The following is an 18,807-nucleotide window of genomic DNA, read 5'->3' on the forward strand; positions in this document are numbered from 1 at the left end:
ACCCTTTGTCTTTTATTTGTAACCTTTTTTTCTTTAGTTTAGTACACAGACAAGCCATGCATGCGCACTGTCCTGGGGTCTAGTCTGTATATGACAAACTTGGCCTGTGGTTCAACGAGAGTAAAGTGGGTGGCTCGTCACAATGGCAGCTCGGGTGCCTTTCCTCGCCTCAGCCCTCTACCCTTGCTCCCCCCTCCCCTCCCCTCTCCCCTCCCCTCTCCTTCCCTTCCAGCACTCGTGTAAAACAAGGAAGAGAACAACAGTGCTCCGAAATAGGACACTGCCAGCCTGCGAAGACACTGACAAATAAGGCTGCTTTTTATCACTCAGTGCTTTTCTTCTCGCTAGCACACTGGACGGTAATGCACAATGGCCGATCAGGTGCCTCTCCTCGATTCTTGCGCTGGTCTGTGCCTTACAGACGGTGCATACACTTGTGCATTAATTGCTAAGTGCAGATCCAAAAATAGTATTTATGTATGGACGGCATGTTTTCAAAAGGGACATTTTTACATTAGACGTGTTTAAGATGTTTCATGTACACCACGTTTTGTAAACACTCTTTAGAAAGTTGTTATGGTTCAAGGGGACATGTGGTAAAAAAGTGAGCGCATTCTTAACAATTAGAAAGGGCAGAGCTTTCCCACGAAAACCTATACATTCAATCCATATATTTCATTTAGAGGCATGGTGCAAGAAGCCCACAATATTCAGGGAGCCCCCATTTCTTTAAAGGCCTATGAATATCTGAGATATGGGATGCTGTGGGGACCCACATATTAGACAGGGAAGACTCGTGGTTTGTGTTCTGCCACTGGTCTCATTATTCTGAAAACGAGAGAGCAATGTTCTCCTCTTTTATACATATTTGTTTGTGGGAACAGACATTCACATCTGCTTATGTATTAAATGTATTAAGATTTTTTTCTTCAGTCTGTTCTGTATTGACATTCCGATTCTCTTTAATAATTAAGGACACTCCGACCCTCTATTATGTTGTATTTTTTTAATGTGATGTCTCTATGGCCTGCTTTGTAATCACATATCTTTTGTTTACCAAATACGTACTCCTATTGTCCTGTCATCTTTGTGTGCATTTTGTGCCATGGTAGCATACTTAGGTCTCGCATTACAAAAAATTTGAGCTATTGGTGTGGCATTAATATTTGCAACGCCAAAAGATCAAACTTTTACTAATGCGAGACCTATTGAATTGCAAATGCTTGTTCTATTTAATGTTTATTTAAGTGCTACTGAAAAAAAAAAAAAACAAGAACAGAAATAACTGTTGCACCACCTGTGATCTGCATTTTCCCCATAGTGTCCATATCAAAGCACTATTCTGTACAGATGAAGATGCAGGATTCTTTAGATATTTTGGCGATTTACAATGCCTCGTGGGGTAGGTCGTCTTCTAGTGCACACTAAGAATGATCTGATATTCTTCAAGCAGACACTCTCTGTGATGGTCGATTAAATGTGAGTAAAAGAGGTAGTAATGCGTTTACATTTTGCAAGACAGCTGCGCAAATGGGACCTAATCAAAATCACAAATTAATGCATCTTTTCTTAGAGGACAGTGAAGAAATTGACTCCCAATATGTAAAGTGCACTAAGCATAGGCTCCAATAAAAAAAAAAACAGCTATAACAACCTAGTGCAAGTGTGCATGTCAATTTAAATAAATGTGGAAAAATACAAGCTTTTTTTCTTGCGTCAAAAAATAAATGTGGATAAATACGGATACCATGATCAAAAAAGAAATATGGATAAATACAGACGGAAGTGTGAAAAAAATAAATACCATAAAACCGGGAGCCCTAGTTATATATCTGAACGATATTCTCGTCATAGTGCATAGAAGCGGCATAGTTCTTCTTCATCTCTCTTGGGCTATCCAACTCCTTCGAGATCTAGGGTTTGTCATCAACTCGAAAAAATTGATCACAACTCCTTGCCAGACCCTCAAATTATTAGGTTTTCAGGTTAAATGTATCAAGGCCCAACTCCAGTTGCCGTTTGAGAAATGGATGTCACGAAAGAAGTGAGAAGAGCCAATATCATTGAGGATTTTGGCTCGCCTGGTGAATCTTTTGGTGTCATCCATCTAAAAGATATTTCCTGGACCTCTTCATTATCAGGCCATTCAAAGATTACATCTTATACCTTCAGGAGGGGCTATTTTATTCGGATTATGGAGGAAGATGCCAGAATGGAGATGTCCTGGTGGATAGATCACATGAATGCATGTAACGGCAAAGCCATTTTTGCGTTCTTTCCGGAAGTGATCACAGAATCAGATGTCAGTCGATGCGGTTGGAGGACTTCGTGCAGCACGGTGAAGAAAGGGGCAGGTGGTCCCTGGAAGAGCTTTATCTCCACATCAATTGCCTCAAGCTGTTAGTGGGGCTTTTGCAGTTTGCACCATATCCCCACTCAAAGCGAGTGGTTGCATTCTTCTGCAAATGGGCAAAGTCTTGGTGGTACTGTACATCATCCATCTGGGGGGAATGAAATCCCGTATTCTGGTGGAGATTGCCCAGGATTTCTGGCATTACTGCCTCCAGCATCCCATTTCTGTGATGGTGGAGTACAATTTGGGTCGATCTAATGTGATAGCACACTAGAACTCTTGATTCGTACGTGATTCCAGCAATTGGGGGCCTCATCCACGGGTTTTTCAATAGCTGAAAATGCTTTGTGGTTCATGCACAATAGATCTGTTCGCATCCCGTCTAATTCCCCATCTTCCAATCTTTTACAGTTGGAGGCCAGATCCCTTGATGGCCAATACAGATTCCTTTCTCCAATCCTGGTAAACGGGTCTTCTGTATTAGTTTCCTCCCTTTTCTGTGATCCAGAGAGTGTCTCTCAGGTGTGCCGGCAGGCTGCGGAATTGGTCCTATTGACCCTATGTTGGAAGGCCCAATCTTGGTTTGATGTAGTGATGTCGCTATCTTGTTGCCCACAAGTGTGAATTCACTCCTTCCCAGATTGTCTCTCCGACCCAATGGATCTTCTTCATCCTTTGGTGATTCAGGAGCGTTTGTCCTTCATGTCATGTAGACTTTCCAGCAGTGCTATATGAAACAGCTGGTGCCGATGGGTATGTTGGTGTAGTGAACAAAGTGTGGATTACCTGAGGGCGGGTAGCAATATGATTGTTAATTTTTTTTATCAGAACTTGCTAGTCGGAGTTTAGCCTGTAGGATGGTAAATCACTTCCATTCTGCTATTTCTGCAGGAACTCTTCATCTGGATGGCAAACGGGTGGATAAACATCCTCTAGTCTGTGAATTGCTTTGAGGTATTCAGTTGTTTCCGCCCCTCATTTGAAATATACAGTGTTATGGTATGTTGATGTAGTTTTACGCTTTCTCAGAACTTGGCCTGCAAATGAAGGTCTTCCTCGCGAATAGTGGTGGGCGAAGCTGACGCTTCATTTGTGTCTCATTTCATGTACACATGCTTCAGATGTAAAGGCCCTGGATTTAGCAGGTATATACTCCCTCTGGTCGGGGGGAGGGGTGGTCTCTATTTCAAGGCATACTAAAACTGCTTCATGATGTGTTATTTAACCCACCTTTCCTCATAATCATAAGTTATGCGTTTCTCGTTTATAGATCATTAAGGCTGTGGCGGATTTGTGTTCTAATTCCACATTCAAAGTATTTTATCATAAACCTATTGTGGATGTTGCATCAATGGTGGTGGCTCGAATTTAAACTCGCATAATACGAAGCCTCTGGTCCTGACATAGAATAAAAAAATGTGCATCAAGAATTTTCAATTCTATTAAGGACACGGAGGGAAATTAAACTCTAGTTAAGTTATTTATAAATGTGATTGCTGGTCCTTGTTATGCACTGCCTGTTGATGTTCTTCTATTAGAATTTTCCCACCTGAGATTGTTTTGCTATCTTTAAGCGACTCAATATTACTCTTGATTTTTTTTCTATCAGTGACGAATATTAAATCCACATGAAGCTGACAAAGGAGCTACGAGTTGTTTGTCATATGAATAGTTATGAAAGGAGTTTGTCTCGCCTGTTCAGGTATGATCCACCCGTGGAGTGGGCATGTTGGTGTTTCGCCAAAGTTTCTCGTTGGACTCAGGGTGGAGGCCTTATGTTGATCTTCGCAAACAAAGAGGAAGGACCTTTGTGATATGGATATATATATGGTGACATGGTCCCTATGATTGGATGCAGCATTGGGTTGTTGGGGCTCATGGGATATGTAGTTTAAAGTTTTTCAAGTGTTTAATTTGCTGCTGTGTGTTTACTTAGCAAAGAAAGACAAGCATGATCCTCCCGTTTGTGTCCTTATTTATTTATTTAAAGAGTTTTATATAGCGCTGGCTAGACCCGGAGGTATCAGAGCGCTTTATATGAGAATCAACAATGTAACAGAAAAAGTTCAACAATTACATAATAAATCCCCCAAAATAGGCAATACAATTAGGAGAGGAGAGAAAGGAGAGAGAAAAGTAGTGGAGGGGGCAAAGGAGGTGAGAAAGGGAGGATAAGGGAAGAGACAATACGGAGAGACGAAAAGGAGTCGGTCTAAAGACCGACTGGGTAGGTGATGATCAAGGAGGGAATCCACGGCCCATCTCCCCTATAGCTAAATCAGGTAGCTCCATTGGGCATCAGACAAAATGGTTAAGTCTCAATACATTGAGAGAGGGGAGAAGGAGAGACATAAATAGAGGGAGGATGCGGGAGGAGACGACAGGAGGGACGAAAGGAAGTTCAACAATGTGGTTCAACAATATAACAAAAAAAATCAACAATTGATGATGCTGTGCTATTGGCTAGCACTGCAAATGGCCTTACACAGCTGATCATGTGTTTTGTGAATTTTATGGAGGAGCTGGTCTTGCGGACTAACGTTTTAAAGACACATATAATGATATGTAGACCCAAGAACACTAAATGTGCACCATCTGTATAAGTGGCAAATCTATTGCTAGAGTGAGCCAGTTCCCTTATCTGGGGGTAATGTTTGATGAGGTTTGTTCTTGGTTCCCGTGTGTTGCGAGTAGGGAAAATCAGTACTCTTGTGCAGTTGGAGCCATCTTCTTCCTGGTCACCACCTTGGGGGGGCGGAGGGGGAGCCTAGTATCCCCACATTAAAAAATGTTCTTCCCCCGTTGGTTTTTGGCTCAGGGGTTTGGGGAAATAGTGATACAGCACAGGTGCAAGCAGAAGAGAGTTTTAACGGTTCTTGGATGTTCCCCCATCTACCTCCCACTACATTGCACATCAGGAGCTTGGCCTAGAATATGTTGGGGATTAAATAGCCTTTTTACTGTGGTGCTCTGTTGGGCTAAATGAAGAGACCAACGTTAAACGTCTCATCTCTGATTGCGTCTTGTGTCATCACGGTTTCAAAATTCTCTGTTTCAGGTATTTTTGAGTGACCACCCTTTCCCTAGGTTGCTTTTATATTTTTGACAACCCTAGAAATATCACTAAGAGGGACAAAGGATGGCTAAAGGATCTCTATCTCGACTGTAGAAAGGACTGTTGAGAGTGGGAGGAGCTAATGAAACTTTCCGTCAGAGAGTTTTGTCTTGTTCAAACAGTGGATGCCGTAGCCCCACATTTGGTGATTTTCCAGAATCCCTTGCAAAGGGCACTTTTAACACAATTTCAGACTGGATCAATTAAATGGCTGCCATGTTTTACTTAGTGCCATTTTGCACTTGGTAATATTTTATTAGGCATGTGTGGCAAAACCTCTCTCCAGTCGTTGTTGCACTTTGTCTTGTATTTTTTTTTAAAAGTTTTATGCCTCCTTAATAGCACTTGATGTCACTATTGGGAAATCAAATGATCAGGAGATGTAGTGTTGTGCTGATTTTCTCAAGGAACTTGAGTGCCCCTTTTATGCAAAGGGGTCAGTTCCTTTAAAAAAATGCTGGGGGCGTGGCCAAGATGGCGGCGTGAGCAGTCGGAAGACTCCCGATCTCCCTCCGACAGCCTGAATAGCACCGGCTTCTGGCCGCTGTAGCGAGCATCAACTGTGGTGGCCGGAGCGCCCCGGTTCGGGGAGGCCCCTGTGTGACTCCGGTGCGGCCAGAGCCAGCTGAGGCGACTTCCTGGGCTTCGAAGTCAGAGGCTCCGGTGCTGCGGTCGCGCCTCGGACTGGAGGTGCGGCGGGGCGTATGGCTGAAGAGGCCTGGGAGAGAGCTGCGGTGATCGCTTGGCCCGGGGGCGCCGGCGTGGCCCCCAGAGAAAAGACCCCGACGGCGGGAAGCGGAGGAGGCTCGGGCCCCTTGGCGTCACCATTTGCGGCCTAGAGAGAGGTCCGGGAGAGTCGCCCGGGCCGCCATCTTGGGATCGTCGCGACCCAGGTCTGGCAGCGTAAAGAAGAGGTGCCAGTGGAGACCCGGTCCCCCGGTGCCGGAGTGTGTCCTGTGAGCCGCCTGGGTCACTGACAGAGCCCCGGGACCAGAAGGAAAGCGGCACAGAGACAGGTGTGCGGAGGGGGGATCCCGGTGCGCCCGCAGGGTGAATTGCGGGAGGAGCAGACAGACTGGCCTTGGGGGGCCCTCCCGCTCTTCGGGGAACACCAGAGCCTGCCGACTGTGGTGCGAATTAGCGAGTGCTGGTCCCTCGAGAGCGGCTTTTGGGAGTGCAGGCTGGTGCGAACGCTCCCTGTGTGGTTCAAGCCTCGGGACTGCTGGGGTACGTCTCCTTCCGAGCACGGGGTATATAGAGCTGCCCCACGACTTGTGGTGAAGGGGCCAGGGAGCCAGAAAGACTCAAGTGGCCCGGGAATGCATCTGCCTGTGGCGAAGCCAGACTGACCTGGACACTGGGCCAAGTGAGAGGAGAAGAGTAGCAGAGAGGCCTAGCTATCGCCTGGGAGGGCCTGCTGGGGAGCGAGCTGCACCATACCTGGTAGGGGGGCCTGGGACCCTGAGATGTGACAGCCCTGCTGAGAGGTTCGGAGCTCGGCTGAACTGCCTAGTCGGCCTTGATGCTGCGCAGAGTGGGGGTCTCTGCAGGAGCTGTGCTGCCTGCTGTGTTGATTGGGTCTGCGCTTTGAAGGTCTAACGAGGGGAGTACATAGAACCTTGATACTACCAGTGGTGGTGGTTGGTGACTTCGTCTTCGTCCTCTGCGGAAGGTGTGTTTGCAGTGGCTGGATGTCTTGTGGACCGGTGGTGGGCGACGGCCCAGCCTGGTGGACTGCGGAAGGCACTGGAGCTAGCGGTGGGCGATGTCCTCTACTAGGGGACGCAAGGATAAAACAGTGAAGGATCTCTTTGCCAAGGTTCAAGCGACCCAGCTACGCGACGCCATGCTTCGACACAGACACTTTCGGAGCTGGGGGCCGGCACGGAGCCTATCACCAAGGCCTTTCTAGAGTCCCTATTCACGTCGCTGCGGGAAGATATCCACATCCTGAAAGCGGAATTTGCCAGTGAAATCAAAGATGTGAGACGAGATGTCGACGGAGAACGGGTGGCCGAACGAGAGACCGAGAGCGATAACAAAGACTTTGAGCTCGCAGTCCTGCAGCAAGAAATTGTACGGCTCCACGACCAGCAGGTTGACCTTCAAATACACATGGAGGATTTGGAGAACCGTTCGAGGAGACATAATGTCCGCATCAGGAACGTGGCAATGACTCAGGCAACAAAGGATCTATTTCTTTTTGCGAACGAACTGTTCAATCACATCCTGGGGCGCCCGCTGGACTTGGAGCTTCTCCTGGACAGCGCTCATCGCGCGGGACCTCCGCGGGCTTCGCCTGCTCCCCCACCAGATATCCTGGTCTGTGTTCAAGATTTCCGCACAAAGGAGGAGATCCTACAGAAAGCCAGACTCGTTTCAGCGTCAACCACCACTTTTGTTCCAAGACCTCTCGGCCCTTACATTGCACAAACTTAGACTTTTTAAACCTGCCACGACCCACCTGCAGCAGCGAAATGTACCCTATAGTTGGGGCCACCCATTCCGACTGGTCTTTAAATTGGACAACACGCTTTATCAGCTTTGATCGGTCTCTGAGGCCTGTCGCCTGTTGGGCATCGACCTGCCTGCCGAAGAAAATGAGGGCCAGGGCCCGGTCACTGATACGGATACGGATGACTCCAGGACACGATGGTGCCAGCAGGGCAGACAGCGTCGGGTGAAGAAACCCCCAGCAACGGTGATTGCGGAATGCCAGAGAGCTGCTGTGGAGGCGGTTGCATCGGATGGTAGTCCGGCCCATACCGGCTGACATTACATGACATTACCAGTCTGATGGCTTTATTCATATGCTGTTTGGCCGTTGGCGGGAGGGAGATCACCTGAATGTACATTGGAATACCTAGTTTCAATATTTTTCCGATCATCTAGGGATGATGGACTCTTTGGATATGTGTTTTTTGGTTGGGTTTGGGGTTCTGTTTTGCGGGGAAGGGGTATGGTTCATTGTCTACCAAATGCCTAGGGCTGTGCTAAATTCCCACCCTCAGGCTCTTTGGGGCGAGATATCCTGCAAACAGATGCACCCCTTGTTGCTAGAGCACTTTTCTTGCTGGCTACACACCCCCTTTGATCGGTCTCTGAGGCCTGTCGCCTGTTGGGCATCGACCTGCCTGCCGAAGAAAATGAGGGCCAGGGCCCGGTCACTGATACGGATACGGATGACTCCAGGACACGATGGTGCCAGCAGGGCAGACAGCGTCGGGTGAAGAAACCCCCAGCAACGGTGATTGCGGAATGCCAGAGAGCTGCTGTGGAGGCGGTTGCATCGGATGGTAGTCCGGCCCATACCGGCTGACATTACATGACATTTACAGTCTGATGGCTTTATTCATATGCTGTTTGGCCGTTGGCGGGAGGGAGATCACCTGAATGTACATTGGAATACCTAGTTTCAATATTTTTCCGATCATCTAGGGATGATGGACTCTTTGGATATGTGTTTTTTGGTTGGGTTTGGGGTTCTGTTTTGCGGGGAAGGGGTATGGTTCATTGTCTACCAAATGCCTAGGTCTGTGCTAAATTCCCACCCTCAGGCTCTTTGGGGCGAGATATCCTGCAAACTGATGCACCCCTTGTTGCTAGAGCACTTTTCTTGCTGGCTACACACCCCCTAGGTTAGATGCCGGTCACAGAGCTTAGAATACTCACACTTAACGTGCGAGGGCTAAACAATCCAGTAAAGCGCAGAGCAGTCTTGCTATGCTTAGAGCACTCCCAGGCAGATATTTGCCTCCTGCAGGAGGCACATCTCTTACAGGGGGATTGTCATCGTCTCCGGTCCCGGAAATTTCCCCTTCAATTTTTTTCCTCGAACTCCACCAATTCGGCGGGTGTTGCTGTACTGGTGGCCCAGAAGTTTAGTGGCAAGGTCCTACACAAATCAGAAGAAATCAGGGGGAGGTTATTGTCTTATAGGTTTTCTCTAGGGGACACCACGTTTACAGTGGGCACTGTATATGTCCTTAATGGAGGCCAGGAGAGTTTTTTTCATAGGGCCCTCACAGAGGTTACAACCACAACTGACCGCCACATTGTGCTAGGGGGCGACTTGAATTTGGTGTTTGACAATGTCTTAGACAGGTCGTATCTGCGGAAGGTTACTCCTTTTTAGCTGATCTGGGTTTCAAGGATATCTGGCGTAGCTTCCACCCGGGCGAGAGGGATTATTATTATTACTACTCTAACGCACATAAGACATACGCTCGCCTTGATTATCTGCTTGCATCCACACCTCACAAGCGCTCGCTACTAAGGTGGAAATGGGGGTAGCCTCACTCTCTGACCAAGCACCAGTGACAGTTGTCCTCTCTCTTTCCGCGCTGCATCGTGCGTGCGGGACTTGGCGACTCAGAGAGACGCTATTACATCGGAAAGAGGTGACTACCCAGATACAGCGCATTATTTCAGACTACCTCTCACATAACAGCAACACAGACACTACACTCGCCACACAGTGGGCTGCCCTGAAGGGTGTCCTTCGGGGGAGTTCATTGCAATCTCGGCCGCGGAGAACGCAGAGCGACAGTGCAAAAGGGATGAACTCACTCAGCAGACCAGAGAGCTAGAACAAATGAACCAGAGAACAGGGGCCCCTAGGATATGGCCGCAGTTGAAAGCAGCTCGGCAGCAGCTAGCGGCCCTTGACCAAGATCGGGCGGAATTTGCGGCTCTGCGGCTACGCAATGCGTACTACATAGGAGGGGATAGATGCGGACGCTTACTTGCGCATAAACTGCAGGAAGTGAGGCAGTGGCAGGTGGTTCAGGAGATCCTTCGGGGAGACGGTAGACGGGTCACGGAGGACCATGAGATTGCGAGCGCCTTCAGCGACTTTTACGCTGATCTCCATTCCGCCGACCCTCCTGCGGACCATGATGGTGTTGACTTTCTGGCCTCCGTTCTTCATCTGGCCCTTTTACAGGACCAGGCAGAACACCTGGAGCGTGACATTTGGCCGAAGGAGGGTATCTCTGCCATTTCCCGCCTTAAAATAGCGAAATCACAGGGTCCGGATGGTTTCCCTGCGAGCTTTTATAAAACATTCTGTGCCCAGGTTGCCCCTCTACTCACGCGCCTCTTTAACTCCTTTTTGGAGCCGGGAGCGATGCCTGGGGACCTTTTGGAGGCCTCCATTGCTGTTATACCTAAACCGGGGAAAGACCGATCGCTGTGTGGGGAATACCGCCCTATTTCTCTACTCAATGTAGATCTCAAACTATATACGGGATTCTAGCTGCTCGAATGGCTCCACAAATGGGAAGCCTTGTCGACCCAGACTAAGCCGGGTTCATACCGGAACGTCAGACCTCTGATAACACTAAACCGCCCTTCCACCTTATTGAAAAGGCCACCAGCACGGAAGGGGAATATATGATGCTGGCCATCGACGCCGAGAAGGAGTTTGATAGGGTCCACTGGCCCTACTTGGAGCAGGTTCTGGGGAAGGCGGGGTCTGGGCCCGAAGTTCTGCGCCCGAGTGATGAACAGCTACAAATTCCCGACGGCCACAGTACGGGTTCATGGCTATACATCCCCACCGGTTTGCTATCGAGAGCGGTACGAGGCAGGGGTGCCCATTGTCGCCCCTACTTTTCGCTCTTTACATGGAACCACTGGCGCAACTCATGAGGCTTGACCCGCAAGTAACCGGGATTACATTTTGGGGCTATGTCCACACAATCAGTTTATACGCCGATGATGTTTTGATCTCGCTGTCTAATCTGAGGGACTCCCTACCTGCGTGTCTTGAGGGCCTGAAGGTCTTTGGCCGAGTATCTGGGTTCAAATTCAACATGAGCAAATCGATGGCCCTCGACCTATCCCTAGAGAAGCCCACTCGGGCTTTCTTGCAGGCCTCGTTCCCCATTCAATGGGCGACAGAAGCTGTACTTTACTTGGGGATTCAGCCTGCTCCTTCCCGGTCTGAGACCGTCAATATCAATTATGCCCAACTACGACAGAAAATACAGCGGGAGCTGGGGCATTGGAGACACTACCGATTGTCGTGGCTGAGCAAAGTTGCGGCAGTCAAGATGACTGTTCTCCCTCAGATTTTGTACCTTTTTCGCACAATTCCCCTCCGCCCACTTCTTGGCTGAATAAAACAGATGCAGTCTGAGTTGGGACAGTTCATTTGGAATGGGAGGAAGCCACGCCTGAAGTTGCGATTGGCGATGCTGCCCCCCGAACAGAGAGGAATTGGAATACCGGATCTGGAGGCGTATTTTCAGGCCGCTCAACTGCGCTTCTTGGTGGAGTGGAGCAGGAGGGAATCTGAAAAACATTGGTTATTTCAAGACCAAGCCTTTGCTGGTCGACCACTGCAGGAGATTCTATTCTTATGCAGACAGCATAGACCCCTTAACCTGTATACCTCTCACATCACAAGGGTTCCGTTGGATGTCTGGGACCGGACAAACGTGAGCCATGAACTCATGACTTTTCCATTTCCTCTTACACCTATTGTGGATAACCCAGACTTTGCACCCGGAAGAGACTCTGTTGCCTACGCTAGGTGGAGATCTGCAGGATGCCGTTGTCTTTTTCACATGTACATGTCGGAGGGCATTATCCCATTTACCCAGTTTCGACAAGAATTCAGGCTGCCAGAGTCAGAGAGACTCTGATACCTGCAGGTGAGACATTGGGCGCTCAGTGAACAAGTACGCCCTACGGTGGATACACACCTCACATTTTACGAACACTGGTTAATCATGCGCAAGACAAATAAACAACTGATCTCCGATCTCTATAAGATGCTCCAGGGCAAACACATACACACTTACAGTGTTCGCAGGGCGAGTTGGGAGAGGGATTTGGGCAGGACCATTAACCTCATAGATGCTATTAAACATTCCTCCCCAGTGCTGCGCTGTCCATTAGAACTAGTGCTGAATGGACGTTCAATGGTCGTGCGCAGCACTGGGGAGGTAGTGCTGCCGTCGGCCAATGCACCGAGGCAGCACTTAAGGGGTTAACCACAAAGAATGGGGGGGAATCTATTATAGAGCGCGACACTCAGCGTATCACATGGGGCTTACAGATACCCTCACAAAGATAGCGACTTATTGGTACTACACCCCAGAGCGTCTCCACGAGATGGATCACACTAAAGATGCACTGTGCTGGCGCAGCTGCAGACAGGTGGGCACGTTGGTGCACCTACTCTGGGAATGCACCCAGCTCCAGGGGTATTGGAAGCAGATATTAGATGAGGTGGACACCCATATTGACACAGAGATCCCGCGCTTCCCATCGTATGTTCTGCTAGGACTCCCAAACCCCTTAACGTATCCGCTGCGCTCCCGCAGGGGCCGTTTGATAGCCATTGCACTGGGATCAGCGATGCAGAATATACTTGCGCACTGGCGTTCCACACACGTTCCCATATTTCATGGGTGGCTCCATCGCCTTTGGATGGTGCTTGGAATGGAAAAACTCTCTCTGTCAATGGCGGGAGAGAGTGCCAAATACTCAGAACTATGGCAGCCCTTCTTGTCTTTGTTAGCCTCTGAATTTTACGAGTTCACTTGCCCTAGATACCTCCGACTATTTCGTCTCACAGACACAGGGTAGGAGCAGACCGATAGAGAGAGTGGGGGTGGTTGAGGATAGGTGGTGGACATTGACCTTGGGTGGTGGATGGGGAAGGTGGTTAGCGGTTTAGGAGGAGGGGGGAGTGCCTGTTATACAGGTTCTTCATTTCTATTTTCGTGGATTGTAGGATTACATGCATTAGCCTATGTTGGTTTAAAGAGGCACTGGTACAGATGTTCTTATTTGCCTTTGCTCCCTTGCTCTGTAACTTGTGATTATCTGCTTTGCAATCCATTAATAAAAATGATTTAATACTAAAAAAAAATGCTGTATGGCTAAGAAAATTGATGTTATTTTAATCATGCTTGCTATTGGGTTCGATCTGTCTGAATTCGTAGTTGCTTTTAATACGTTTCCGGTACTTCTACACTTGGTTTTTGATGAGTTCATTGTTTCTCTTTCTACGTTGTTGGCATTTTTATACTGAAAAGTAGTGCACTTGATTCAATGCGCTCATTTAAAACCTTTTTGATCATGTTTTAACAATTGTTATTGTATATTGTACTTTATGACGTGCTCTTTTATGATCCATTTACCTGTGATTGAATAACGAAAGTATTGAATTGAATTGAGTAATAAATTAATCAATCAATCAGGTTTCTTGTAAAGCGCAACTACTCATCTGTTAGGGTCTCAAGGTGTTGTAAGGGTGGGATCTGCTGTTTAATCGGAAAGCCAGGTCTTGAGGCCCTTCCTGAATTGAGGCAGCGACAATGATTGCCTGAGATGGTGAGACCAGGAGTTCAAGTTCTTTGAAGTGAGGTAGGAGAAGGGACTTCCTCTAGCTGAGGTCTTGCCGATCTGTGGGATGGTGGCCAGGGCCAGTTGGGCGGGCAGAGATGTCTCTTGGGTGTGTAGAAGGAAAGGCGGTGGTTGAGGTATGCAGGTCCGGCATTGCGGAGGGCTTTGTAGGTGTGCATGGGGAGCTTGAAGGTGATTCTTTTGTTCATCTGGAGCCATTGGAGTCTCTCAGGTAACCCAGGATGTAGCTGCAGTGGGGGATGTTCAGAATAAGGCTGGCGGAGGCGGTCTGGATGTTCTGCAGTTTCTTTAGGAGTTTTTGGATGGTACCGGCATAGTGTGCATAGCCGTATTCGAGTCTGCTGCTGAAAAGCACATAGGTGACCGTTTTCCTGCAGTCAGTGGGAATCCATTAAAAAATCTTTCTAAGCAGGCGGAGCGTGTGGAAGCAGGAGGACGAGACTGCATTGATTTGATGGTTCAGTTAGGAGCAAGGTGTCCAGGAAGATGCAGAGGTTTTGTGCATGGTCTGTGGATGTGTGTGGTGGGGAGGATTTTTGAGCGCTGCGGGCCACCAGGAGTCGTCCTAGGCAGAGATTGTTCATAACATTTGCCATGTATGACTAATTTTTCTCCAAATTGCCCAAAAAAGTTCCTTTTGCCTTAACTGCATCTTTTGTAGCCCTTGCTTCACCTTCGTTTCAGTGGGTGACACTCTTTCTAGGTCTGATATTGCTCTGGTGCTGAGGGTAAGGGCTGCTTTGTCTTAGGACATAAGGCTGTGCACTGAAAATGTACAAAGGGCTTCTAAAAATAAGAATTCAGACCCTACTAGCTAAAAAACGGTGACAGATGCTAGCTTACCGTTGCTGTATTTGGAGGTATATTTTCTGCTGAAATATCTGTACCTTTCAATCATAGTTCTTATTGGTTGTTGCACAATCACATGCTGAGAAACATGAACCAGCTGCTCCTCATTATTCACAACCACAAGAGAATATAAACTCTTCAGCCTCGTCTTCCTGTAGTCGAAATGAGTATACAGTGTGCAATCGTTCTTCTATTTGACTTCAGTCCAAAAAGAAACAAAAAAGGGGACAAGGCCCTGATCCTTTAATGTCTATTTTAAAATATTCATTTCAGAAAGTTTTCAAATGTTCATTTGGTAATATCATGTTTAAAAAAACATGTCCCGTTCACTTTGCATTGTAAAGAAAATAACTGTGAGACTTGGTTACCATTAACTTTCTTGAATTTATTGATTATTTCAAGATGACTATACTATTCACATGAAAAAGGGGCAAATAGAATGGCAATTATTTCAAGAATAAATTAAATATTTTGCCCTTTTAAGTATACAACTAAAGGGCTTGTCTATATCTCTCATTGTTTTTCATGCACGGCGTTTGATGGAAATTTCTAACTAGTGCCAACACTGACCATCATATTCATTTCTGACCCCTTCTGTTAATCTTAAATACACTACAACAATTGTGGCTACCTAGTAATTTTCAGTAGTTGTTTTATTTTTAAATTTAAGTGTGATGTGACTTGTATTACGGTAATTCTAGTTGATGTCTAGTAATCTTAAATTGTGTTTTATTTGTAAGTTTTAGAATATGCCACTGGTATATGATTACCTATTCCCTGTAGTAGGTGTTAAAGATAGATATATCATCTGAATTTGAATGCTGTTGAACTGTAAAGCGCTCTGACACCAAAAGTTTTGGGTCATGTTCGCGCTATAGAAAACTTTGAATAAATAAATAAAATAAATAATTCATTTTCACGACTGGTTGAAGACCCACAACTTTGTGGCATGCTATACTAATGCATGCTTGCTTTGTGGATTGATAGCTCACCAAAACTTTTCTAATCTCTTTCAGCTCTTTTCGTGTCTGGATAGTGTCATGGCTTTGCTTAGATCAGAGAACTGTAGAACTCCCTGATATTGGAGACGTCCGATAAAAATGTAAAATCTTCTTGTATAAATATATGGGACGCAAAACTTATTTTTTGAGAGCAGGATGTTCCCTCACAAGTGTCTCACCAATGGAATACCTCTAATATGGACTGCGTCTGATGTCGAGATTTTGCAGCCATACATATGTATGTGAAGATTGTGCAAGAGAGAGTCTTCCCACTGTTTAGGGATTTTTGCATATATATTTTTTTGTTTGTATTGTATCATTTAACTTATTTTGTCCATTTTTGTCTTTTGTAGTAGATGTCTTGTATATTTTGTTGCATGTCGATACGCTGCTTTCTTCACCCCAACCCTGGAGATAGGGACTTTCGCTTTAAAATAAGGCTAATAAATAATATTTTGGGATTATATACCATACCAGTGAGCAATTAATACGTTTTCTGGTTGAGTCGTCTGGCAATTTATTCCCACAGGTCAAAACCCTCCTTCTTTTTGCTCCCTGATATTGTGCAGCCCATTCCTTTGTCCAAAATTGAGCAGAACCATGGAGAATTTCAGAATTGTGGAATGGAATCTATAAAGCATCTCTAGTATAAGGTGAAGTTTATGTAAAATGAGCTCAGAGCTGAAAACTTGAGACTTCAATGTGTCCTTTCGTGGACGATGAAGCTGGCATGTGAACAGAGATTGAACAGGTCATTGGGTAATTGTGAGACCTAGGAGAGCAAGATTCCTCCACTGCAATAAGCCACCTGCCTTTCGAGAGGTGAAGGGGAGGAAGAAACTAATCTGTAGAGTATAAAGTGCCGTCACTGTTCACCAAATTAGAAAGGGGAGATATTTAAGGGAGCCAAAAGTAATGTGCGAAATTAATGTTGATTTACTAACACAAGTTTCACTAAAAAGAACATTTCTAAATGTAATAATGAAAAAGGTTCCGTTTTGAAATTGTTGGAGTCTAGCAAGTATTGGCTTACATTCCATAGCACAAGGTTTGCTCTAGCAATGCTGATCCATGATAAAAGTAGGTGTGCCTAGAGACTTATATCCCATAACAAGGAGGAATGTAAATCCTGGAGCATGGACTTAACTTTCCCTGTCAGGTAAGCTGTGGCTGGTTGGAGAGAGATTGATGAATTTTGCACAGTACCTACAAGTACATGTGGGCTTGAATTGTGTCCTAGGGTAATGATACACATGCTGCAGAGGTGGACTCCTATGGTTACGGTTGTTATAACAGAATAGTTTGTCAACCTTTTACCAGCTTCAGATACCCAAAAGAGTAGTATATTGAAGGGTTCACTGCTTTGAGATCTAGTTGAAGCGCTTTATGTGTGAACCCTAAGATGCATCCGCCAATGAACACTGTGGTACATTTTGTGGGATTTAAAAAACATATTTCCATCTGAGAGATTATTTGGCAGCACCTTTCCCTGTTCCCACTGTTTGCAATAATGTTGGCATATGCTCTAAAGTGTACAGTTATTGTAGGCACACATTTGCCTTAAAGATTTTAGTTTCAAGCCTTACTTTATTCCAATTATGGTAGTAAGAAGAGTCTTCAGGGCAGTAGGTGAATATAGAGGAGCTGCCAAGCAAGTTTGTTACCTCATACCTATCCAGGAGATATTTAGATGGCTGTTTTGTTCAGTGTTGCAGAAAGTATCAATACTCTGTTTGGTGTCAGCAATTAGAGCACAGGAAATATCATTTTTTGGGGATGGTCTTGATTTGGCAAAGATGGTTGACAAATCAAGATCATGTGAACTTGCCTATGAACAAACCTTACTAGTATATGTAGCGTAGGAACCTAGCAATAAAGCTAAGGATTACTGCATAATATGAAGAACAGACTGTACAAGATGATATACAGTAAGCGTCATCAAAGAGGGAGAGGATCTTATCTTATTGAAAATCAGTTTTGTTGTCCTTTTCCAGCAAAACAGAATGCTGTGCTAATTATGTTATAAGTACTTGAATGGTATTTTCTTGTTTTTCCCAAGGCGTATCAGACATTGATGTGAACTCCAAGAGCCAAGCAGCAATGGGTGACCACAAAAATGGTGAAGTTAAAAAAATTACAGTGATCGGAGGAGGCGATCTAGGCATAGCTTGTGTGATGGCAATCTTAGCTAAGGTATACAATTTATTGATAAAGAAGATTTAATTTTATCTTTGTACAAATAATGATTTTCCCTTAGGCTAATATAATGCAATGAGTTTGTATCAACAACAAAAAATATAATCTGCTTGAGCAAGGCAGATTCATTCTAATCTGTACTCAGTAATAAAAAGCTTCCATTTGGCCATTCTAGACATGTTTAAAGAAGCATCTTTTGGGTAATGGTAAGAAATACGTACATAAACAATAATTTGGAAAATTGAAAGAGCAGCCTCAGTCAAATTTGTATTTTGCTAAAAATGTCCCACCACTTGACCTTTCTGTTTGTTTTAATGTAATAGTCAGAAAACGCATGAACTTTCAAAATCATTCTTTTCCTTACCAGTAGGCAGGCATTGCTTATGACTGGATTTAAGTTTCTTTAATGGGAAGTCAGTGTTGCAGTATATCTGACTAATCCTCACTGCTCAAAGAGGGCAGGCTGATTTTGAACTTCAGCTTAAAGCCTCTATAATTGGAGATGCACAGCACATAGACTGATTTCATTGAAATTATACTGATAAAACTCTGAATGTTTTTATCATCAGAGAAACAAACACTTATTCATTCTTTTTTGCTCTTAATTCACAAGTCACCTGACCTATCAATCCACAGCTAAATGTCACCCTATGCAACCTACTTGCTTGTTTAATCTCATGTGTTATCCATTTTTAGTGCATTATTATTGATATGGTAAAAGTTATTGCAAATTTGTATCAATTACATTTTATTTCTATTTCACTTGCTGTATGTATCCTGTTAATTGTATCACATTGAATCAAAGAAGGCTGCTTTAGTTTCTGTTGCTGATGAAAACAAACCCTCTGTCACTCAGAGTTGCACGAGAATAGATTGTTCTGCTTCTAAATTTTCAACTCTTTGCAGTTCTC

General features: G+C 45.5%; 1 protein-coding gene across 1 annotated transcript in view; it reads left to right on the forward strand.

The window, feature by feature from the left end:
- The window catches only part of UEVLD (UEV and lactate/malate dehyrogenase domains), a 150,356-nt gene that overhangs the window by 113,090 nt on the left and 18,459 nt on the right, over positions 1-18,807 (forward strand). The window contains exon 6 of the mRNA XM_086954149.1: positions 17,760-17,893. Within this exon, the coding sequence (XP_086810275.1) occupies positions 17,760-17,893 (134 nt within the window). The remainder of the gene's footprint in view (positions 1-17,759; positions 17,894-18,807) is intronic.

The sequence above is a fragment of the Lissotriton vulgaris genome, chromosome 2_1 (assembly GCF_964263255.1).
Source record: "Lissotriton vulgaris chromosome 2_1, aLisVul1.2, whole genome shotgun sequence".
NCBI classification, from domain to species: Eukaryota; Metazoa; Chordata; class Amphibia; order Caudata; family Salamandridae; genus Lissotriton; species Lissotriton vulgaris.